This window comes from Vulpes lagopus, chromosome 8 (genome assembly GCF_018345385.1).
Source record: "Vulpes lagopus strain Blue_001 chromosome 8, ASM1834538v1, whole genome shotgun sequence".
Taxonomy (NCBI): domain Eukaryota; kingdom Metazoa; phylum Chordata; class Mammalia; order Carnivora; family Canidae; genus Vulpes; species Vulpes lagopus.
In genome coordinates this window covers 52,504,695-52,530,826 of record NC_054831.1, presented here as the reverse complement: position 1 = coordinate 52,530,826, position 26,132 = coordinate 52,504,695, and the positions used below count along the sequence as shown (strand labels likewise).

The window sequence follows — 26,132 nt, the reverse complement described above, 5'->3', positions numbered from 1 at the left end:
TTTGCTGTGGGCTTTTCGTAGATGGCTTTTAAGATGTCGAGGAAAGTTCCCTCTATCCCAACACTCTGAAGGGTTTTGATCAGGAATGGATGCTGTATTTTGTCAAATGCTTTCTCTGCATCTAATGAGAGTATCATATGGTTCTTGGTTTTTCTCTTGCTGATATGATGAATCACATTGATGGTTTTACGAGTGTTGAACCAGCCTTGTGTCCCAGGGATAAATCCTACTTGGTCATGGTGAATAATTTTCTTAATGTGTTGTTGGATCCTATTGGCTAGTATCTTGTTGAGAATTTTTGCATCCATGTTCATCAGGGATATTGGTCTGTAATTCTCCTTTTTGGTGGGGTCTTTGTCTGGTTTCGGAATTAAGGTGATGCTGGCCTCATAGAACGAATTTGGAAGTACTCCATCTCTTTCTATCTTTCCAAACAGCTTTAGTAGAATAGGTATGATTTCTTCTTTAAACGTTTGATAGAATTCCCCTGGGAAGCCATCTGGCCCTGGACTCTTGTGTCTTGGGAGGTTTTTGATGACTGCTTCAATTTCCTCCCTGGTTATTGGCCTGTTCAGGTTTTCTATTTCTTCCTGCTCCAGTTTGTATTTCTTTTTTTTTTTTTAATGTGCACAACAGGGGGCGGGGGGGGCAGGGGGCACCTGGGTGGTTCAGTCAGTTAAGTGTCTGACTCTTGATTTCCACTCAGGTCATGATTTCAGGGTGGTGACATTGAGCCCCCCCATCAGCCTATGCTGGGTGAGAAGCCTGCTTGAGATTCTCTCTCTCTCTCTCCCTCTGCCCCTGCCTCTCTCTCTAGCTCGTGTGTGCATGCTCACACACGCATGCACACTCTCTCTCTGAAAAAAGGGGGAAAATGTGCACAAGAGACACTTGTTCCTTTCCATTTCTATTATGTTTTTTTACTCTCAGGCTTTACTCCTGCATGCCTGGATGACCGTGACAGTGCCCAGCTCTTTCCCATTGGATCATTCAGTAACTATGGATTGAACTTGTACTTTGAGGTAGACACTGAGATACATGCCAAGGATACAATGGTAAAAGAGACTAGACAATTTCTTCCCATGTCCACTATTTCACATACAATAATTTTCACATTAAATTTCCTAAAACCTTGCTTTTATTACATCATTTCATTATTTAAGAACCTATAGCAACTTTCTTTTTTCTTACTTAATCAAGTTCAAATTATTCTGCTTAGAAGTGTCCAAAGCCTTCTATCATCTGACTTCACTTATTTAAATAGGATTTTCACACTGTTCAATATCTTACTTTTTTGACTCCTGGCAACTGGCCTTTTCACTGCCTCTTATATTTTGCTAATTTCAAAGTCCTGCAATTTCACTCTGAATTTCTCTACCTTATGCCTACCCAAATCCTATTCATCCTTCTCCAAGTGCCACCTTCTGCAATTAGCAATAATCGCACCTCAGATAAACCTCATTGGCTACAATACTGCCACTGTGCAAAGCTAAGTGCCACCTTCTACAATTGTTTTTTCAGAATAAATTTTTTTCAAAAATCAGACAGAAAAATCCTGCATTCTATTTGATGCCATATCTTAATTCTTTAGAACATATTTTAAAAATGTTTTGATCAAAACAACACATGCCCATAGTTTATTTTATGTTTTTTAAGATTTTATTTATTTATTCATGAAAGACAGAGAGAGAGAGAGGCAGAGACACAAGCAGAGGGAGAAGCAGGCTGCATGCAGGGAGTCTGATGTGGGACTCGATCTCTGGTCTCCAGGATCACACCCTGGGCCAGAGGCGGCACTAAACCGCTGAGCCACCTGGGCTGCCCCACATGCCCATAGTTTAAAAGTAAAATTACAACAATAAAAAACAGAAGTTTCTTGCTCCACCCACTCCAATCCTCATTTCTGTTCTTCAGAGTGATCAGTTTAACTCTCATAGCAGTTTTTCTGGTATTTACCTCCATGTCCTAAATAGCATTCTTTTATTACTGCTTTTTGATTTATTATTCTTATTAAATGAAATTTTAACTCTTTTTACTGCCCCTTATCTGAATCAATACACATAATTTCTTCCCTTACCTTCCCAATATATTTCCATCACCAGTTTTAGTTAATTAGCATACAGTTACATTCTTTTACTTTTTAGAAGATTTAATTTATTTATTTTGAGAGAGAGAGAGAGAGAGAGAGAGAAGGGGCAGAGGGAGAGAATATGAAGCAGACTCCACACTAAGCATGGAGCGCAACCTGGGTCTCCATCCCATGACCCCAAGATCATGAACTGAGCTGAAATCAAGAGTCAGTCACTTAACTGACTACCAGATACCCCCACTGTTTACATTCTAAGTAATTTTTATTCATAGCTTAGCTAAATTGTGCATTATAATTACATTGTTTATCTTGTACAGCTTTTTTTTTTAAACTGTCTTCTTACTTTTGTTGTTGTTGAGAAGTCTGCTTCCTTCTGGTCCTGATCTTCTGTATGTAATCTGCATTTTTCTTCCAAGCAGCTTTTAGTTTCCTTTTATCTATACTTCTCTTGTCTTTCTTATTTGCCATCTCTGGTTTTTGTTCTTTTTGGAAGATTCTCTCACGTTTATTTTTAACTCTTTTTTTTAACTCTTAGGTTTGTATGTGTGTGTGTGTGTGTGTGTTTGTACACATATATGTGATTAAATTTCTTTGATATCCTAATGTTTTTGGTATATTGATCCCAAACTGAAATGTGTATATGTATTTATACATATATACACATACATATACACACATATACATATATACACATATACATTTTCTAAATTTGTATTTTCTAAACAAATGTTTTTATTTAAATTTATCCTTGCTTCATAGAGCAATATTTTCTTACATTCTGAGGAACTATTTTGTTTTTGCTTTAGTCTTTTTCCATTTTCTAAATTTTCTGTTTTTTTTTTCTCTCACTCATGTTAGAGCATTTTCTCAAATGTGTGTGACCCTTGGTGTTCTAACATCTTTGAGTGGGAATCTAAAACACTTACTGGAAGCTCTGTGTATGCAGATTGTGTTTGTAGATCAATGGGTCTCACCACCCTGTGATTGGGCAGGGTCTAGCAACTTCATCAGGGAAATGATGAATGCCATTTTACATAGACATGTATGCCCTTTTGAACTGGTTAGTTTCTCCACAGAGGAATTCTCCAATTTCTTGCAAGGTGAACATAAGTCTGGTGGCCAGTTTTATTTGAAATGAATAGAATTGGGTGATTGCAACCTTCAGTTTGTACACTTTCATCTCCCTGTTTTCAGCAAGACAGCTCACTTACCACATGAGCTGTGTCTGGTGTCTCTGAGTCCATGGCCTCTCTGGCTCAATTTCTTCTGAAAGTGAGTTTTCTTCCTTCTGTTGTGCTGGGCATTTTAACAGTAGTTGCATTTTAACACTCCCTATATAATCTTTCAACTAAATCTTCCTATTTTTCAGCTCTATGCTGCACCCCTGCCTCCTGGCGTCTATAATTCCTGAGGCTTTCTGTATTCTGTGTGCAGAATTGACTTACTTTTTGGCTTTCTGCCCTGCATTCTCCAGCCTATTTAGGAAGTTTTATACTTCTTTTTTTTTTTTTTTTTAGATTTTATTTATTTATTTGAGTGAGAGAAAGATAACATGAGCAGGGGTTGGGGAGGTATGGGGGCACAGGGAGAGGAAGATGCAAACTTCCAGCTGAGTAGGGAGCCCGAAGACATGGGACTCAATCTGAGGACCCTGGGATCATGACCTGAGACGAAGGCAGAAGCTTAACGGACTGAGCCACCCAGGCTATTACAGATTTTCAACATTTTGTTGAAATCCTGTTTACTGATGATTTTCTTTCAAGTTTTCTTATTCACTTGTGGTGTTGAGACTTTTATATTTCTTTACTGTTATTTTAGTGGAGCATCAGGGGATCAAAGATAAAAGTGAATATTCAACTTGCCATACTTTATTGGCCACTCTAGATGTTTAAGTATATTTAACCTCAAAAATATAATAAATTCCTTGAGAGCAGTAAGTGTGACTCATTTTCTCTAACAATGTTTAGCTCAGTGCTCAGAATCTCATAAGTGCTAATAAATCCTATACTGATTAAAACTGGAATTCAGTGAGTGACTATTAATTATGGTCTTCTGCTCAAGAGGTGGTGGGATACAAATGTGAGTAATTTCTCACTGAGGAAGTCCTAGTCTAGTGAAGGAGTTAAAATTAAATACAAATCATAGGTATAGATTCTGTAAAAGCAGTGCCATGAGAACACAAAGAATGGATGTCTTGGGGAAATTTCCCAACATTTTGAAAATGAAATCAGATGACAGTGAAGATCTTGTCCAAAATCTGCCTCTCATCTACACAACGTTAGGGTGGATGTACTGTGGGGTTTTAAAAATGTTTATTTATTCATGAGACACAGAAAGAGAGGGAGACAAAGAGAGGCAGGGACACAGGCAGAGGGAGAAGCAGGCTCCATGCAGGGAGCCTGATGCCGAACTTGATCCTAGGACTCCAGGATCATGCCCTGGGCCAAAAGCAGACGCTAAACCGCTGAGCCACCCAGGGATCCCGGATGTATTGTGGTTTGACCAGGTATATCCTGGTCATGTCTTCAATGCCCTAGGTTTCATTCTTATTCAGCTAATATTAACAATTATATGTGATAATATATATTTAACATGTGAAGTATTGAATATATATTAACATATATTAAATATATAAAATTAATATGTTAGTATTAAATATCTATTATAACATGTAATTATAACAACTGTAAGGAGAATGCACATAATTGAAGGGTCTCATATATTCATGTATTTACAGTGATTTGACAAGCTTGTTAATTCTTTTTTTAAAAAGGGCTTGTATATATTCTGCAATTTTTAAAAAAGATTTTATTTATTTATTCATTATAGACAGAGAGAGAGAGAGAGGGGCAGAGAGACACAGACAGTGGGAAAAGCAGGCTCCATGTCGGGAGCCCGACATGGGACTCATCCCGGGACTCCAGGATCGTGCCCTAGGCCAAAGGCAGGCGCTAAACCGCTGAGCCACCCAGGAATCCCATGTTCTGTAATTTTTTAATTTTTTCAGATTCCTTCTTAAATAAACATATATGCAACCAGGTCTACATCCCTAGGAATAAGCAGCCTGGGCCACAGGAAAACCAACAAGAATTTTACGGCAGCCAGTCCATCTGCTCAAACCAAATTAATAGAGCAATAATCTACAATGGCATAAAAATAGTTCTTTCTAAATCTGCCAAAAATTTTTGCCGTATGTCTTAGGTTGGGTTTGATGGGGAAAAGTCTTTAAGGCAGAAATTTGCTTCCAGGAGGTTAATTGGAGTGTACTCTCGGGAAAGCCACCTGCAAGAGAAGGAGCAAAGTGCATTAAGCAGAGAAGTTTTTTTTTTTTTTTAATTTTTTTTACGATAGTCACAGAGAGAGAGAGAGAGAGAGAGAGAGAGAGAGAGAGGCAGAGACATAGGCAGAGGGAGAAGCAGGCTCCATGCACCGGGAGCCCAACGGGGGATTCGATCCCGGGCCTCCAGGATCGCGCCCTGGGCCAAAGGCAGGCGCTAAACCGCTGCACCACCCAGGGATCCCAAGTAGAGAAGTTGAATCATGATGCAGTTGCAACGAAAACCTCAAATGATTTTTATGGGAAAGCTGTGGAGGAGGGATGGCCCATCAGAGTTCTTCTAATTGAGACAAAAGTCTAGTCATTGAATGTTGGTTACCCTTGATGAAGAGTCATGATCCTAGGTGAGGCAGCTCTCTTTTGTGGAGGGCAGTTCCCAGGAAGGCTGGGAGTCACCACCAGACTTCATCATAAATGGGGAATTTGAAGCTTTGGGTGGCACATCGCAAGATCCACTACACCGATGTTGCAGGGCATTTAAGAAGTCTTTATATTGTGTGTCTCTGCAAAGACTTGATTTTTTTTTTAAGATTTATTTGACAGAGAGGGAGAGCGAGAACAAATAGGGGAAGCAGCAGGCAGTGGGAGAGGGAGAAGCAGGCTCCCCACTGAGCAGGGAAGCCAATGTGGGGCTCTATCCCAGGACCTCCAGGTCATGACCTGAGCCAAAAGGTAGATGCTTAACTAATTGAGCCACCCAGACCCCTCAAAGACTTGATTTTTAATATAGTAGGAACTGTCACTCTAGGTCCTTCCATCCACTGCTGTTTTCTTTACCAAAAACAAAATGAAAATCAAATGTCTAAATAGCTGAATTGAAAAGCAGACAACTTAAAATTCATTTTCAGTGAATACTTTCCCAGGGTTCAGGTATTTCCAGCTTTTCTAACTGATAGGCATAAAAGATTCCTTCTAAATGTGTTTCTCAATATTAAAGAAACATTGAAAGCTTGAACCTTGATGTGTGTCATTACTGCCCACCTGCCTTTCAGCTCTTTTCATTACTACCACTCCATGAGATCTGAAGTCAGGGCAAATCTTATTGAGAAATGTCATGAAAGGGACTCCTGGGTGGCTCAGCAGTTGAGTGTTTGCCTTTGGCTCAGGTCCTGGGATTGAGTCCTGCATCAGACTCCCCCACAGGGAGTCTCTGCCTCTCTCTGTGCCTCTCATGAATAAACAAATAAAATCTTTTTTTAAAAAGTGTCATGAAAAATTCTCTCTTACTTTGGAGTACCTGGAATATTGTTGATAATATAATTGTTAGTGATATAATCTGATATTTTATCATACACATCTCAGTTAAGGACAGGATTAAAGTGGAAGACTCAGTCAAGGTGAGTTTCTGTCATCCTAATCCCAATCATGTCATAACACGTCTCTTCCAGGGAAGCCTGCAGGAGCATGCTACTTTAATCAAGACAATGGCATCATCACCTTTAGGTTTCAGCTGTACAAATACACAACATAATTGAGTTATGGCAAAGCTGTGTAAATGCAATCTTTATAAGAGTTGTGGCCTTTTTTTTTCAAGACCCTGGAACTCTAAATATATCATTTATGGGTAGTAATTAAATAGCGCTGGCAGTAAAATAATGTTACAATAGCTTTTCTGCTAGATGAACCTATTAGGCACCAAACCGCATTCACAACACTAGAATGGATATGTTTGTTTGATGTTTCTAAAAGTGATTTGTACTCGGCACATTTGCCTTTGGTAGTTCTAAGGCTTATGAAAATAAAGAGCTTTCTATTGATAGGTGAGGAAATCACTAGAAAGAAAATGTGTTGTTATGTTGGGGAAAAACTGAAGTTCTTTAGAGTACTTTTATTTGGGTTATTTCTTTGATTTTTAAGATTTAGTAGACTTTTAAAAATGTCAGACTGTATTGAAATGTAAATACTAATGTTTTTGATAAAATGGAATAAAATACACTTTGATTGATTTAGCAAGTCAAGCGGAAACTCTAAGTATTTATCTATAATTCACATGCAGCTTTTCCATTTTATCACTGCTGTGCTGACAGTGAGCACATGATTTACCAGCATCAGAGTACAATGCATATCCTGACTACAAAAATCTTCAAATCAATATAAGAAAGTAGTTTAAAGTATCTTTTGCCAAATTTGACTCACTGTAAAATAACTTGCTCTCCTTTTTGGGACTATAAAGAAAATATAAGATCTGGCTAAGTTCATAATAGAATTTTTTTTTTTAGAATACTATCTCTCCACACACACATACACGCTTACACACACAATGCAGCATATGTCTGTACATCTGTAATACATAAATCTGTAATACATATTTTATGTATACGTAATCTGTAATTTTCATATTACATCATTTATGTCTACATTATTATTATTTCATCCTCACTCCCCTCAACCCAAATCCTACTCCCCTATCTCACTTATCTATAGCCTTAAGGAGAAGTAAATAGTGACAAATTATTTTCTTCCAAGTCTTTTATATATATATATTTTATTGGAGTTCGATTTGCCAACATATAGTATAACATCCAGTGCTCATCCCACCAAGTGCCCCACTCAGTACCTGTCACGCAGTCACCCCACCCTCCGCCCACCTCCCCTTCCACTACTCCTGGTTCGTTTTCCAGAGTTAGGAGTCTCTCATGTTCTGTCACCCTCACTGATATTTGCCACTCATTTTCTCTCCTTTTCCCTTTAATCCCTTTCAACATTTTTTATATTCCCCATATTAGTGAAACCATATAATGATTGTCCTTCTCCAATTGACTTACTTCACTGAGCATAATACCCTCCAGTTCCAACCACATTGAAGCAAATGGTGGGTATTCGTAGTTTCTAATGGCTGAGTAATATTCCATTGTATACATAAACCACATCTTCTTTATCCACTCATCTTTGGATGGACACCGAGGCTCTTTCCACAGTTTGGCTATTATGGACATCACTGCTTAAACATCGGGGTGCAGGCGTCCTACCATTTCACTGCAACTGTATCTTTGGGGTAAATCCCCAGCAGTGCAATTGCTGGGTCGTAGGGCAGGTCTATTTTTAACTTCTTGAGGAACCTCCACACGGTTTTCCAGAGTGGCTGCACCAGTTCGCATTCCCACCAACAGTGCAAAGGGTTCCCCTTTCTCCACATCCTCTCTAAAATTTGTTTCCCGTCTTGTTAATTATCACTATTCTCACTGATGTGAGGTGGTGTCTCACTGTGGTTTTATTTCTATTTCCCTGATGGCAAGTGATGCAGAACATTTTCTCATGTGCTTGTTGGACATGTCTATGTCTTCCTCTGTGAAATTTCTGTTCATGTCTTTTGCCCATTTCATGATTGGATTGTTTATTTCTTGGGTGTTGAGTTTGATAAGTTCTTTATAGATCTTGGATACTAGCCGTAATCTGATATATCATTTGCAAATAATTTCTCCCATTCTGTAGATTTTTTTAGTTTTGTTGACTGTTTCTTTTGCTGTGCAGAAGCTTTTTATCTTGATTAAGTCCCTATAGTTCATTTTTGCTTTTGATTCTCTTGCCTTCACAGATGTATCTTGCAAGAAGTTGCTGTGGCCAAGTTCAAAAAGGGTGTTGCCTGTGTTCTCCTCTAGGATTTTGATGGATTCTTGTCTCACATTTAGATCTTTCATCCATTTTGAGTGTATCCATGTATATGGTGTAAGAGAATGGTCTAGTCTCTTTCTTCTGCACATCCAATTTTCCCAGCAGCATTTAATAAAGAGACTGTCCTTTTTTGCAGTGGATATTCTTTCCTGCTTTGTCAAATATTAGTTGACCACAGAGTTGAGGGCCCATTTCTGGGTTCTGTATTCTGTTCCATTGATCTATGTGTCTGTTTTTGTACCAGTACCACCCTGTCTTGATGATCACAGATTTATAGTACAACCTGAAATCCGGCTTTGTAATGCCCCCGACTCTGGTTTTCTTTTTCAATATTCCCCTGGGATTCAGGGTCTTTTCTGATTCCACACAAATCTTAACATGATTTATTCCAACTCTTTGAAGAAAGTCCATGGTGTTTTGATAGGGATTGCATTGGACATGTAATATGCCCTGGGTAGCACTGACATTTTACAATATAAAATTTTCCAATCCATGAGCATGGAATATTTTTCCATCTCTTCATGTCTTCCTCAATTTCTTTCAGAAGTGTTCTGTAATTTTTAGGGTATAGATCCTTTACCTCTTTGGTTAGGTTTATTCCCAAGTATCTTATGCTTTTGGGTGCAATTATAAATGGTATTGATTCCTTAATTCCTCTTTCTTCAGTCTCATTGTTAGTGTATAGAAATGCCACTGATTTCTGGGCATTTATTTTGTATCCTGCCACATTCCCAAATTGCTCTGTGAGTTCTACCAATCTTGGGGTGGAGGCTTTTGGGTTTCCTATGTAGAGTATCATGTCATCGGCGAAGAGGGAGAGTTTGACTTCTTCTTTGCCAATTTGAATGCCTTTAATGTCTTTTTGTTGTCTGCTTGCTGAGGCTAGGACTTCTAGTGCTATGTTGAATAGCAGTGGTGAGAGTGGACATCCCTGTCTTGTTCCTGATCTTAGGGGAAAGCTCTGAGTGTTTCCCCATTGAGAATTATATATGCTGTGGGCTTTTCATAGATGGCTTTTAAGATGCTGAGGCATGTTCCCTCTATCCCTACACCCTGAAGAGTTTTGATCAGGAATGGATGCTGATTTTGTCCAATGCTTTCTCTGCATCTATTTAGAGGATCATATGGTTCTTGTTTCTTTCTCTTGTTCATATGATCTATCACGTTGATTGTTTTATGAGTGTCGAACCAGCCTTGCATCCCAGGGATAAATACCACCTGGTCACGGTGAATAATCTACTTAATGTACTATTGGATCCTATTGGCCAGTATCTTGTTAAGGACTTTTCCATCTGCGTACATCAGGGATATTGGTCTATAATTCTCCTTTTTGGTGGGGTCTTTGTCTGGTTTTGGAATGAAGGTGATGCTGGCCTCATAGAATGAGTTTGGAGGTATTCCATCCCTTTCTATCTTTTGGAACAGCTTTAGTTGAATAGTGTTGTTTCTTCTTTAAATGTTTGATAAAATTCCCCTGGGAAGTCATCTGACCCTGGACATTTGTGTCTTGGGAGGTTTTTGATGATGCTTCAATTTCCTCGCTGGTTGTTGACCTGTTAAGGTTTTCTTTTTCTTCCTGTTCCACTTTTGGTAGTTTGTGGCTTTCCAGAAATGCATCCATTTCTTCTAGCTTGCCTAATTTATTGGCGTATAGCTACTCATAATATGTTTTTAATATCATGTGTGTTACCTTTGTATTGGTTGTGATCCTCCTGTTTCATTCATGATTTTATTAATTTAAGTCTTTTCTCTTGTCTTTTTAATAAGGCTGGCTAATGGTTTATCTTTCTTATTAATTCTTTCAAAGAACCAACTCCTGGTTTTGTTGATCTGTTCTACAGTTCTTCTGGTTTCTATTTTATTGAGTTCTGCTCAAATCTTTATTAGCTCTCTTCTTCTGCTTGGTGCAGGTTTTATTTGCTGTTCTGTCTCCAGTTCCTTTAGGTGCGAGGTTAGCTTGTGTATTTGAGGTTTTTCCAATTTTTCTAGGGATGCTTGTATTGCAATATATTTCCCTCTCAGGACTGCTTTTGCTGTATTCCAAAGATTTCTTTTTTTATCCCAAAGATTTTGAATGGTTGTACTTCGTTTTCACTAGTTTCCATGAATCTTTTTAATTCACCTGTAATTTCCTGGTTCACCCATTCATCTTTTAGTAGGATGTTCTCTAACCTCCACGTGTTTGAGTTTCTTCCAAATTTCTTCTTGTGATTAACTTCTAGTTTCAAAGCATTGTGGTTTAAAAATATGCAGGGGACAACCCTAATCTTTTGGTATCATCTGAGATCTGATTTGTCCATGGGCACTTGAGAAGAATGTGGATTCAGTTGCGTTCAGATGCAAAGTTCTGTATATATCTGCGAAATCCATCTGGTCCAGTGTGTAATTTAAAGCCCTTGTTTCTTTGGTGATGTTGTGTTAGTATATCTGTCATTTGCAGAAAGTGCCATGTTGAAGTCTCCTACTATTAGTGTATTATTATCTAAGTATGTCTTTACTTTGGTTATAATTGATATACTTGACAGCTCCCTCATTAAGGACATAAATATTCATGATTGTTAGGTCCTCTTATTGGATAGACCCTTTAATTATGATATAGTGTCCCTCTTCATCTCTTACTACAGTCTTTGGGATAAACTTTAACTTATCTGGTATGAGGATTGCCACCCCAACTTTCTTTTGAGGACCATTTGAATGGTAAATGGTTCTCTGCCCTTTCATTTTCAGGCTGGAGGTGTCTTTAGGTCTAAAATGACTCTCTTGTAGACAGAAAATAGATGAGTCTTGCTTTTTTATCCAGTCTGATACCCTCTGTCTTTTGATGGGATCATTTAGCCCATTCACATTCAGAGTAACTATTGAAAGATATGAATTTAGTGTCATTGTAATACCTATTCAGTCCTTGTTTTTGTGGATTGTTTTGTTGGGCTTCCTCTTTCTTTTATAGGGTCCCCCTTAATATTTCTTGCAGAGTTGGTTTGTTGGCCACATATTTTTCCAGTTTCTGGCTATCTTGGAAGCTCTTTATCTCTCCTTCTATTCTGAATGAGAGCCTTGCTGGATAAAGTATTCTTGGGTGCATGTTCTTCTCATTGAGGACCCTGACTATATCCTGCCAGCCCTTTCTGGCCTGCAGGTCTCTGTGGAGAGGTGTGCTGTTAATCTAATATTTCTCCCCATATAAGTTAGGGATCTCTTGTCTCTCACTGCTTTAAGGATTTTCTTTTTATCTTTGAAATTTGTAAGTTCCAGTATTAAATGTCGAGGTGTTGAATGGTTTTTATTGATTTGAGGGGGGGACCTCTCTATCTCCTGGATCTGAATGCCTGTTTCTCCCCACAAATTAGGAAAGTTCTCAGCTATGATTTGTTCAAATATACTTTCTGACCCTCTCTCCCTCTTGGCATATTCTGGAACCCCAATTATACATAAATTTTTCCTTCTGAGACTACCATTCATTTCCAGTAACCTTTCCTCGTGGTCTCTTCATTGTTTTTGTCTTTTTTCCTTCCTTTCCATCAACTTGTCTTCTATGTTGCTCAGTCTTTCTTACACCTCCTTAACCCTAGTCGTTAGGACCTCCAGTTTGGATTGCATCTCATTTAATTGATTTTTAATTTCAGCCTGATTATACCCAAATTCTACAGTAAGAAACCTCTATAATCCTTTATGCTTTTTTTTCAGAGCCACCAGTAGCTTTATAATTGTGGTTCTGAATTGGCTTTGTGTCATAAAATTGTAATCCATATTGTGTAACTCTGTGGCAGAGAGTACTGTTTCTGCTTCTTTCTTTTGTGGTGAATTCTTCCTTCTTGTCATTTTTCTCAGGGCAGAGTGGCTGCATGAGCAGGCTGAGTCAAGGATATCAACAACAACCTAAGTAAATTTCACCCTAGAAGATTCTTGCTAGAAGTGAAAACCCTTCTCTCTGTAGCTTTCCTGGCTGTTTTCTCTTTAAATATCAGGTTGAATTTGTAGGTGTTCAGGATGTTTTGAAAGTTATCTTGGTAAGTTGGTGGGGCCAGGTGAGTTGAGAAGCCCTACTCCTCCGCCATCTTCTAGTACCCTGTTCTTGCAAGTCTTGCAGGGAGCTCTATCAGCCACTGAAGAAGTCTAGGACAACCTCAGAACTCATCCTTGAACTTGCTTTTTTGCAATCAGGAGTCAGTATGATAGTGTTTTAGCCCAGCTTATGACAAATAGGCCTCAAGACTCAGCTCCCTGGTTCCTGGTACCAACCCCAGGCTCAGCACAGCTTACAGGAATCCCACAACCTGCAGTATATCTTCCAGGTCTGAGGTCTTCATTCCTATATTATGCATGCAACAAATATTTGTTGACCACCCTGTAAGAACCAGGCCCTGGGGTTACAATAGAGAGAAAAAGCAGAACTAGATTAGTTCACTAGAAAGAACTAGACTATAGAATTTACTGAGGTAGGAATCAAATTTTTTTTTTTTTATGGACAACTTCTTTTCCCAGCACTATGTATTAAATGATCAATTATTCCCCCTGCTGTATATTACTACTGTCATTCCTGTACATTCACAGGTATGTTTCTGGGCTTTCTATGGTTAAGGATCCTATTGACCTATTTGTGTATTCCTTCACCTTTAGTTTTTAAATTTACAGAGAGTTTTAAAAAATACAAATAAAATTTTAAACTTAGAGCAAAGTCAAAATTTCGTAGCAAACACCTGTGTAACTATCATCTAGATTTTACATTCACTAACATTTCACTATACTTTTTTTGTCATGTATCCACCATATCCATTACTCTATCTCTCCATTGTTCCATCTTCTTTTTGGTATGTTTCCAATTAAATTGCAGGTATCAGTACAAACCTAAGTACAACACTATGCTTTATTTTATTTTTTTAAAGATTTTATTTATTTATTCTTGAGAGACACACACACACACAGAGAGAGAGAGAGAGAGAGAGAGAGAGAGAGAGAGAGGCAGAGACACAGGCAGAGGGAGAAGCAGGCTCCATGCAGGGAGCCTGACATGGGACTCAATACCAGGTCTCCAGGATCAGGCCCTGGGCTGAAGCCACCCGGGCTGCCCTACAACACTATGTTTTAAAAACAGTTTCACTGTTATTGCAACTGAATTTCTCAATTGTATATCCCAAGAATTTTGATATTTAAAGTAATTTCCTATTAAAACTATTAAAAATGAAAAAGAACCTCAAAGACTTGCTTAGCCAGGTGTAAATGAAGCTTATGCCCCTCTCAAACCTAAGGTCTTAATTCTAGACCAATCCAAGGAGGGGAGCTCAGATAACTTCACCCTAATTATCTGGGCCCTGGGTCTTTAAAACTGTGGAATACTTATAATTTCAAAGATTTAGCTTCATGTTGTCAGAGGAGAAAATTTAAACATCTCTGAGAGCAGACAATTCCCTTGTTCTCCTACTTTTAGAAAAATAGGTTGATGGAATTTTATTAAAGATGCTATTTTGTAATAAAAAAGATCAAAGAAAAAAATAAAAATTAAAAAAAAAATCAAAGAAAATGAGGAGCAATCCTGTTCTCACTAATATTTCCAACACTTGTCTTCACTGTGGGAGTTATGACCCTGAAAATTATTATTTCATTAGAATAATGTCTCTTTCCTAAATATGGATTTGCTTCTTCTGTCCTTGAAAATTATTGATTATTTATGCAGATGTATATAAACAAGATGTGTTCTTGTTTAAAATCAAAGTACCTGGCATATAATAATGTACTCAATAAAAGTTAATTATTATTAATAAAAATACTGGCCTTCCATACAGGATGGAAGCTCAGACTCTTCATATTTTGATATAAAAAGAAGTGAGCTCTTGCAAGCCTGAAACATTAGACCTATCTTAGTTACAGATTACTACAGAGCATTATTGCCCTGGGTAATGTTTATGGTTATTTAATTTTCCAAAATAGTGAACGCTAACTAGCAGGATATCATTGGTTAGGGATTCCTACTTGAGGTTAAGCAAATGGACAAAGGAAAGCTTTGAGAGGTGGATAGAGGATTATGGGAAAAATATGGAAAACCCCTGATTTCCCACTCTTCCAGCTCCCAATATCTCCTCTGCTTTCCTTACTTAGATGCTCTAGCTTTCCATCTCAAAATCTCTCCTTAGGAGAGCTTTTAAACTTAGTCACAATGAGGTACAAACTACTTTAGACAGTTGGAAGTATTAGCCTTTGCCAGGGATATTAGCATTTTAACTGGGCTTCAGTTTTAATTTAACCTCTCTAGGGATGTTTGCAAGGGACTAGGTTGGTAACATAAATGAACAAAACAGCCAGATCTTGGACCGTAGGGTCTGGTGGAGACTGTGTAAAAATTCAACTTTTAAAAAATTATTTGCTAAATAAAACATGTTGGAGGATCAGATTCAGTTGGTAGCCTGCTGGTTTATAACTCATTAGTTAAAAGAAATTCTGTAAAATTATAATTATTATCTGGTGGGAGGCTGAAAATAGTATGTATGTGGGGCTTCTTTCTTTCTTTCTTTCTTTCTTTCTTTCTTTCTTTCTTTCTTTTTGTGTGTGTGTGTGTGTGGGGGGAAGTGATGAAAGGGAAAGGGTAGCAAAAGCAAAGGGCTTAATGGTTTTTCCAGGTACACACGTGGTTCTTTGTGGTTCCCTACTCTTAATCACTGGGAAAAGCCCACGTTTGCAAGACCGTGTACCTCTGGTTTCAAATTCCTATGGGGTGTAGCCACTTCCTTGCTGCAGAATCTTGAGCAAGTAAGTCACTGAAGCTCTGCAATTTACTCCTCTGTCTAATGAGACTGATTCTTACCCTTTGGGCTATTGAGAGGGTTCAATGAGATAACATGTAAAATGCCTGCCTCATTAGATAGTACCAAGCACGTTTAATCAATGGTTGTTTGTTGATTCCTAAACTTGTCAGTAACCATAGTAAATAGCACATACATTTCACCTTCTAATGTGGGATGCAGGCTTTAAAACAAATACTTAGATAAGGAAGCATCCCATATAATAAGTGGTCACCTCAATCGTGTGTGTGCACTGACACATTTTATTTGTCAACACATGTGAATGAGAATAAACTCCACTTCCCTTGAGATGTTTCATTCTTACAGTGGCATCTATTAAAAAAAAATAACTTCAGAGTGCCTGGGAGGCTTTGTCGGTGGGGCTTCCACCTCTTGGTTTCTGTTGAGGTCATAATCTCACGGGTCATGAGATTGAGCCCCGTGCTGGGCTCTGTGCTCAGCAGGAGGTTTGCTTGAAGATTCTCTCCCTCTACTCCTATGTTCTCTCTCTCTCTCTCTCTCTCTCTCTCTCTCATGAATAAATAAATCTTTAAAAACAAAATAACTTCTATGGTTATTATGAAAACCAATTGGAATGAATTCTAACAGGAAGAGAAGGGTACCCACCAGTAGCTCATTTGTGACATCTCTCCAGGTTCCTATGGTTTCTTTCTTTCTTTCTTTTTTTCTTTCTTTCTTTCTTTCTTTCTTTCTTTCTTTCTTTCTTTCTTGATTGTACTTATTTAAGAGAGAGTGAGAGAGTGCATGAGGCAGGGCGCAGGGTTAAAGGGGAGGGAGGGTAGAGGTAGAGGGAGAAGCAGGGTCCCCACTAAGCAAGAACCTGATGTGGGATTCAGTCCCAGGACCCTGAGATCATAACCTGAGCCGAAGGCAGATGCTTAACCGACAGAACCACCCAGGCACCCCTCCTAGAGTTTTCTTAACTTGTCCAACTCAATTCTTCTCTGTAAGCAAGGATAATATCCTCTCCTTCTCAGAGATTGGAGGAATTAAAAGAGATGATGGGTGTGAGCACTAGCTATTTAAATTGTCATTGTCTTTCTCCAGTGTAGTTTGAAATAACCCCTGTCAATCCACTAGCTCTTTGTTCAAACTCTGGCCTGTTCTTGCCTGGACTTCTGCAATTGTCTCTGTGCTGATCTCATCTCCAAACCATTCTCTACCCTGCTGCTAAAATGATTTTCCAAAACCACTTACACAACAACTTAAGAGACTTTCAACATCTTCCCATTACCTTCTTCTCTTTTATGAAGGTATCATTTACATACAATGACATTCACACTTTTAAAATGTTTGATGAATTTTGGTCATTGTGGGCAATCCTATAACCTCCACCACAAGGGTTTCTTTTTCCCCCGCCAACTGCTCCTTTGCAGGTGATTTGCTCTCTCCATCCCCACCTCTAGGTAACCATGGAGATTTCTGTCATTATAGTATCTTAGAATTTTATATATTTCTTCCCATTATTTTTCAAAAATTAAACTTCTAAATTTTAGGTTTACAGAAAAATTGTGAAGCTAATACAAAGTATTTTTGTGTATCCTGCTCCCATCCCCCATTTTCCCCTATTACTAATGTCTATCATTACTATAGTATATTGGTTATAATTAACAAACCAATATTGATACATTATTACTAACTAAATTCCACACTTTATTCAGATCTTCTTAGTTTCTTTCTTTCTTTTTTTTTTTTTTTTTAGATCTTCTTAGTTTCTACCTAATATCTTTTTTCTTTCTAGGATCTCGTCTAAATACTACCTTACAGCTAATTATTATATTCCTTAGGCTTCCATTGGCTGTGACAATTCCTCTCAGACTTTCCTTTTTGGGAGGGGGCCTTGACAGCTCTTCCCTTAAAAAAAAAGTTTCAGGTACATCTTAATTTTAATTAGGGTCTACCAAGCCTCTAATAGCGCCATCCTACCTGTATTAGCTTGCTAGGGCTGTTGTAACAACATACCATAGACTGGGTGGGTTAAACAACAGAAATTTATTTTATCATGATCTGGAGATTAGAAGCTCTAGATTAATGTGTCAGCAGAACTGGTTTCTTCTAAGACCTCTCTCCTTGGCTTGCAGATGGCCACTTCCTCCATGTATCTTCACATGGTCTTTGCTCTGGTTGTGCACATGCCTGGTGTCTCTCTGTGGGTCCAAGTGTTCTCTTCTTATAAGGATACCAGTCAGATTGTATTAAGAGACCACTCTAATGGCCTCGCTTGAACTTAATCACCTCTTTAGAGACCCTATCTCCAATGCAGTCACATTCCAAGGTAGGAGGGTTGAGGCTTCCTGTGTGAATTTGAAGGAGCACATTTTAGCCTTTGGTGGTCTTATCTTTCACTCCTCTTCAAGCCACAGCCCACATTCTTCACTCCCCTTCCCAGCAGTCTCTCCAAATGTCCCATGTTTCAGCAGCTCTTCAATCATCTTAGAAACCAATAAAGATGACTGATGGGGAAAACATGTCACTTATGCCCTGTCTCAGCCACTAGTCAGTGGTGCGTTGTCACTCTTAGGACTGCTTAAGAAATGGCTTTATTTATCTCTTTGTAAGAAGAGGAACTTCCGTATATAGAATTACCATTCTTCTAGTTTGCCAAACCATGGAAATGTAACCAACTATTCCCTTGAAAGTGTTAACTTCTCAGTCTGCCTCCAGAACAGAGAAGAGTATGAAACTGTGTGGGAAGTAGGAGGAAGGGAAGATTTGGGGCACTTTCTAGGAGTGGGTGATGTCCACGGTGGGAGATCAGGGCAGTGACATAGACATGGTTGCACATTTTCATGGCCACACACACCCTGGCAACCCTGGGTAACATACCTTGATGAATGTCATTCAAAATTCCATGCTTTAGAGGAGGGACTGGGAAAGACAAATTCTCAGTTTTCCCTTTGACTCATTCCTGGCACCCCTTTCTGGTTTTACCCCAGGGCCACTGTCCCAGATGCCTCATGGGAATTCCATCCTGGCCAAGGATTGGCTGCTTTGACAGCACAAGGGTCATGCCCAGCGGGAAGCTTTTCTCTTTATTTTTTCTCAAGTTTTATTGAGAAATAATTGGTATATATCACTTTATAAGTTTAAGGCATACAGCATGATCCTTCAGCTTACATATACTGTGAAGTGATTACCATAATAGGTTCAGCTAGCATCCATCTTCTATAGATATAATAAAAAGAAAAGAAAGATAAAGAGAATAAAGGGGGAAAAATTTCTCCTTGTGATGGAATTCTTGGGATCACCTCTCTTAAGAACTTTCCTACATGTCACACAGCAGTATTAGCTATAGTATCATGGCATACACTCCGTCCCCAGTGCTTGTTTGTCTCATAACTTTCACCTTTTCTTACCTTTTGATCACCTTCCTCCAACCTTCAGCCTCAAGATTTACTCTTTAATTTACCCATCCTGAAGTCCAGAAGCACAATCCTTAATCAACTTCTCATAGCTTGGGGCGCCTGGGTGGCTCAGCAGTTGAGCATCTGCCTTTGGCTCAGGTCGTGATCCTGGAGTCCTGGGATCAAGTCCCGCATCGGGCTCCCTCCATGGAGCCTGTTTCTCCTCTGCCTATTTCTGTGCCTCTCTCTGTGTGTCTAATGAATAAATAAATAAAATCTTTAAAAAAAATAAGGTGGATATCCTCTATCATAAAAAAAAAAACTTCTCATAGCTTCATTCATTCATTTGTTTATCTGTATGCACATGTAAAAGATATGTACCTCTCACTAGTACAGTGGTGTCCTCAGTACAGCTGGTATATTAATGTTGGTCCGGTGAGCACCCATGGCTAGAAATGGAATTTGGGAAGTTGGGTTCCAGAGGAGGTGCAGCAGAAGACAGAAAATATATGGAGAAAAGAGCAGAAATTTGAAGGTTGCTACTTCCAAACTAGCTGATTAAGAAACTATCCTCCTGGTTGCCTGGGTGGCTCAGTAGGTTAGATGACTGACCCCTGGTTTCCACTGGGATCATGATCTCAGGGTCATGAGATTGAGCCCCACATGGGGCTCTGTACTGTGGGGAGTCAGCCTGAGATGCTCTCTCTCCCTCTCCCTCTGTCTCTCCCTCCTAGTCCCCCCCACACACACGTATGTGCTCTCTCGCTCTCTAAAAAAGAAAAAGAAAATATCTTCCTGGTTGCATCAGATTTGCGGTATTCAACATAAATGTTAAACTTTACTAGGGAAAAAGCAGTCGGAAATTTGGTATAATGCAGTAACTCTTACAATGGTGCGTGTGGTAAACATATTCAAGTGTGACTTTTCTGAGGGTCTATAAACAGTTGTGGTTTCTGTCAAACGTGGTTTGTGATGTATTTTGCTCTCAAGAAACATTTTTAAACAGTTGCTTCTTTGAATAAAAACTTAATAAATAACAGTTTGCAATTGATAGAATGAAGTAGTGTGTTTTAGTACTAGAGAAAACCGTTAATGGAATACAAGATTCTGTGATTTTTGTTACTTGATATTTTGACACTTTAAATGTATGGTGGGGTAAGGTGGGGGTGCCTGGGTGGCTCAGTTGATTAAACTCTGCCTTTGGCTCAAGTCATCATCCCAGAGTCCTCTGATAGAGCCTCACACATAGGGCTCCCTGCTCAGTGGGGAGTCGGCTTCTCTGTCTCCCTCTGCCTTTCCCTCTGCTGGTGCTCTCTCTCTGTCAAATAAATAAATAAAATCTTCAAAAAAATGTGTATAGCAAACAAACAAACAAAAAAACAGTACAACTGGGGCACTGGCTGGCTCAGTGGGTAGAACCTGCAACTCTCTATCTCAGGGTTGTGAGGCCAAGCCCCACACTGGGCATAGAGCCTGCTTAAAAAATAAATAAATATACAAAAATTTAAGAATAGTAAAACTAACATTTAGCACATGAGAAACATTAAAGATTAAAGTGTTTTATTTCTTTATGAAAATTTATCAAGAATAATTTGGATAGTGTTTGCCTTCTTGTCATGAACTTGCAAGCCTGGGTGAACTGCCACATCCCTAAGCTAGAATCAATATGCAACATTTTATGCTTTGTGCTTTTAATGTGGTGTAGCGCCTCCGTGAATTCCTTTACTGTGAATTTTTTGCTAGCCTCACTTCCTCTGGGACCTCTTTATCTTTTTCATCGCGACCTCTTTCCCCATTTAGTTGTCTTCACTGAAGTCCTCTGGCTGTATCTCTGGAGGCATCCGTGAGAACACAGTCACCATTCCTGCTGCTAGTTCTTCTTCTGTAACTCATGTGCTCGATCCAAGTTTCACTTTTAGCTTTATCACTTACTGCTTTTTTGTTACACGTTCGTCTTTGTTGGCCAATTCCTTCTAGTACTCATTTTTTTAAAGGATTTATTTATTTATTTGAGACACAGAGATAAAGAGTGCTAAGTGTGCTGGGAGGGAGAGGGCAGAGGGAGAGGGAGAGAATCTCAAGCAGACTCTCCTCTGAGGGTGGAGCCCCACACAGGCCTCAGTCTCATGACCCTGAGATCACCACCCTGAGGTGAAATCAAGAGTCGGTGGTCTTACTGACTGAGCCACCCGGGCACCCCTCTGTTGCCCATTTTTGTAAAATGACATATGAGTTTGATTGCTGGGAGACGAAAAGATTACACAACTCCATGCTTTGCTGTTTGTGCAAGAACTGAACAACAGATGTGCGAGGACCGATAACTGATAGACTCGGAACAAAGTGGTGTCATGACCAACAGTTGTATCACACATCTGCTACGTGCATAGAGATCTGTGGACTGAACACCTGGTAGTAGTCACTGCATGCAATTGCTCCACACTGTAAAGTACGGTAACTGCAATTTGAATTATGTTGCTGGAGAACTGGTGTTACTTTCCTAAACCATGGTAACTGAAATTCATGCACGTGGGAACCACAAAGTGGGGGCTGCTTGTAGAGACTACTATGGGGAAGCCTTCCTCTTAGACACAAGTTATATTTAGCCACTTTATAGAGTGCTTTGGAAACGTCACACTGAAACATTAAGCACCATGTCAGTGAGGATAAATAGAGGACATATAAGGAAAAGAAGCTATAAAATGGCAGTGTTTAGGCAGATCCTAGTATGTTGCTGGGTGCTCATGGAACAACTGAAACAAGACAGATCTACTCCGTGGAACTGCTACCAGTAATTATTGTTATTGATGCTACCTGTCTTTATTCGATTTATCTGAGAATCAAAGACCGTGACATATCCAGGAATATCTAGATATTAGATAGCCAGAAGAGTGGAAAGCGCTTAACATCACAACACTGTGTATTTAAGGAGCTCTGTTTGCTCTGTTAATGTAATGAATGAATGGCATAGCATCTCTAATGGAATGATGATAATTCTCCCTTCTCCAGGGGTGAGGTTTTAATTATTAATTAAAAAAAATACTGCAAGATCTCAGTGTTAATTGGAAAATTTCTTTTTTTATTATTTTTTTAAGATTTTATTTATTTATTCATGATAGTCACACAGAGAGAGACAGAGAGGCAGAGACACAGGCAGAGGGAGAAGCAGGCTCCATGCAGGGAGCCCGACGTGGGATTCGATCCCCGGTCTCCAGGATCGCACCCCGGGCCAAAGGCAGGCGCCAAACCGCTGTGCCACCCAGGGATCCCTAATTGGAAAATTTCTTTAGGAAATATAATTAACTTCAAAGCCACTAACTTCTCAAGGTCTTTGTCTAGGAAGATTTTGTGTATCACACAGGCAGGAAGAATCTATAAATAAAATCTAAATCCTTTTAAAAAAACTTAGGTCTATTTTGCCTTGAGAACTCCTTGACAGCTCTGTAGAAGCTTCCTTGCACTATATAGTGGTGTAAGATGCCTCGTTGAAACATTCTCTCTCTTCTTCGCTTAGGGTCAGATTTGTGTCTCTGGTCAGTGAGTGATCCCAAGATTTCCTCAGCCCCCTCCCCACTTTCCCGTACAACATCATTTTCCCTAATAAAAACCTCACACATTTCATCCCATCTTGGCATCTGCTGATCAGTGCATCTAGACTGACACATCTTCCTAATGGCATTTCTATTTCCATTTTCATTTCTATTCTCTTAATTTTCCATGAGCCTATGTCAGCCCATTACATTATAAAATTGGAAAGAATGTGAAGATTTTGGAGTTTCAACCATCTGGAAGAATTTTACTCTAATCATAAAGGGTTTGAAGCAAGCACTCCCATTAGAAAATACTACAAATATAAAAAGACAAATATTTTTAATAAGACAAATATAAAAAGACAGCTGTGTGCTTAGAGATTTGGGAAACATGGAGATGAGTGTTTTTTTGTTTTTTGTTTTTTTAGCAGTTCCCATACTATGTTGGTATCAAAACAACGTGCGTGTGTTTAATGCAGATAACTGGTTCCTCTCCTCCACTCCACAAGATCTATGGAAACAATCTCCAGAGATGGGGCCCAGGAATACTCACTTTTTACAGAACTTTTTTTAAAATAATAAATTTATTTTTTATTGGTGTTCAATTTGCCAACATACAGAACAACACCCAGTGCTCATCCCGTCAAGTGACCCCTCAGTGCCTGCCACCCAGTCACCCCCATCCCTCGCCCTCCTCCCCTTTCACCACCCCCAGTTCACTTCCCAGAGTTAGGAATCTTCATCAGAACTTCTTTCTTTTAAGATTTTATTTTTAAACAATCTTTATACCCAATATGGGACCCGAACCCACAACGTTGAGATCAAGAGTCACACCCTCTACTGACTGAGCCGGCCAAGTGCCCCTCACAGAGCTTCTTCATGATTCTAACTTACAGCGGTGTTTGAGAATCATTGAACACTGCTTCTCTGTTGCTCCAGAAGTTCTTTTCCTGGGAGTAATAATAATTCAAAAGCTGCTGACCAGTTTTCTCTCTTCCTTTTACTGTTGTGTCTCCTTATCCTTGTGTCACCTGATCCTTTGTAACCTGAGATTTTTAAGACAGCTGAAGTACAGAAAAACCAAGTTTTTCATTCTCATTTGTTCTCGAAAAGCTATATATTTATCTAATTGTCTTAAATGCAAAGGTAAACAAGGTTGAAGAATCACATCCTTATTTAACTATGTCTTCAGATTTCTACAAACAGATTTCTACATCAGATTTTCCTAAGGTGAAGCCCACATGCACGTATTTTCAAATAGTTTGTGCACACCACTGGTGCTTTACTTTGAACACATCATGCTCTACAGAAACGGTGACTCTGGGTTCTAGGAATGGATTCACCTTCATATCTCTTCACAGAGATTGCCACATTTAGGGTCTTGGTAGAAGCGGAAAAGGAGAGGCAAATTCTATCCAGTTTCTGTGTTGACTGTTGGATTTAGGTGGATGACTGGTAAGGCCTCGAGACCCCAGACTGTTCCTGGGTAGGAGGAATGGAAAGTCACCAGCTCAGTAGACAAGAGGCAACAGTTTTCCATCAACCTTTCCTTCTAACTCAAGAAAACTCATATGTTCAAGAAATATTCCTAAATTTAAAAGCTTTTAGTATAGTATACAGTTCCTTTTTTAAAAAAAGTGTGAGCTCTCACATTAACTTAGTCTTTCGATGAGAGGAACAGTTTTCAGTGTATTTGTAAGATTTTTTTTTGAAGTAATTTGCAATGGCTTGACCCCTTTTAGATAGTAAACATCCATGATAGTACTACCACCAGAGCAACCTGTCTTAGGGAAATCTCTGGTTATCACACTCCCTTGCTCAAAAACCTTCTGTGGTCTTTTGTTGCCTTAGGTCGAGCACAGATTCCTCACATGGAGAGGAGAATGCCTATCTCTGGCGCACATCACTATATTTGGCTGCCTCTGCCAGTGCTGAATTATTTGCTGACATTGCCCTGGCTCCTATGGAAGCTGCTAAGGTTAGAATTCAAACCCAACCAGGTTATGCCAACACCTTGAGGGATGCAGCTCCCAAAATGTATAAGGAAGAAGGCTTAAAAGCATTCTACAAGGGGGTTGCTCCTCTCTGGATGAGACAGATACCATACACCATGATGAAATTTGCCTGCTTTGAACGTACTGTTGAAGCATTATATAAGTTTGTGGTTCCCAAGCCCGGAAGTGAATGTTCAAAGGCAGAGCAACTGGTTGTAACATTTGTAGCAGGTTATATAGCCGGAGTCTTCTGTGCAATTGTTTCTCATCCTGCTGATTCTGTGGTATCCGTGTTGAATAAAGAGAAAGGTAGCAGTGCTTCTCAAGTCCTTCAGAGACTCGGATTTAAAGGTGTATGGAAGGGACTCTTTGCCCGTATCATCATGATTGGCACTCTGACTGCACTACGGTGGTTCACCTATGACTCTGTGAAGGTCTACTTCAGGCTCCCTCGCCCACCTCCACCTGAAATGCCAGAGTCTCTGAAGAAGAAGCTTGGGTTAACTCAGTAGATTGATCAAAGCAAATGTGGACTGAATCTGCTTGTTGATCAGTGTTGAGAAAAGTGCAAGAGGAACTTTTATATATTTGACAGTGTAGGAAATTGTCTATTCCTGGTATAATTACTGTAGTATTCTTGCCTAAGGCAAGAGTTTCAAACACACTGGTGAAATAAACCCAACTATTAATGAAAAAAAAAAAAAAAAAGCCCAGGCTGCTGTAGCTCTGTGGGAGGGAGGGGGCCTCTCCTGGGGGAGGAGAAGGGGTGGCTTGCACCGTCCTGAACCAACCAGTCCTCATTCCTCTCAAGCAGAAACCCTGGAGAGGGGGTCTATTTAGCCATGGCCCATTGCCTGCCTCCCTTGACCTGTGTAAATGCTACACCACTGAATAAAGTGGACTCTGGAAAAAAAAAAAAAAAAAAAAAAAAACAACCCTCAGACCCCAGACCCTCTGCAATATATTCCCAACCACTTTTGTAGGTTTTGCTCCCTCCACTCTTATATGTACCCCCATTAGGCCTGCTTTCTGCTTCCAAATGTTCGGTGGCTTCCCGTCTGCATGTCTGTGCCCTCCGTGTGGTGTGCTCTCCCCCAGCATCTCACTCCGCTGATTCTACAAGTACAGGTTATATGACTCCCATAGTTTCTGGATGGCACCCTGTGGTACTTTGCTGCAGTATGCTTTATAGTAGCATAAAGTGAGTATTTGTCATACTTGGTTATATTTGATTGAAAACTCTGAAATCTGCAATAATTTTTTATCCAACCTTTAGCTTGCAGGCACCAGCACACTGCATTACCCAGTTTGTTCAGTTAAGTTGAATACCTTCAAACAAAGCCTTCAACCCATTGTGATAGCATCAACAAATGCCTTGAGATTCTTTACTTAAGTGTCAGTTCTTGAAAAGTATCTGGTAATTGAGAATGATAAC

The 26,132-nt window shown here is 39.4% G+C and overlaps 1 protein-coding gene across 1 annotated transcript in view; it reads left to right on the top strand.

The window, feature by feature from the left end:
- Positions 1-25,405, top strand: part of LOC121497723 (phosphate carrier protein, mitochondrial-like) — a 36,735-nt gene extending 11,330 nt beyond the window's left edge. The window contains exon 2 of the mRNA XM_041767462.1: positions 24,555-25,405. Coding sequence (XP_041623396.1) covers positions 24,555-25,209 — 655 coding nt within the window. The 3' untranslated portion in view covers positions 25,210-25,405. The remainder of the gene's footprint in view (positions 1-24,554) is intronic.
- Positions 25,406-26,132: the final 727 nt, after the last annotated feature.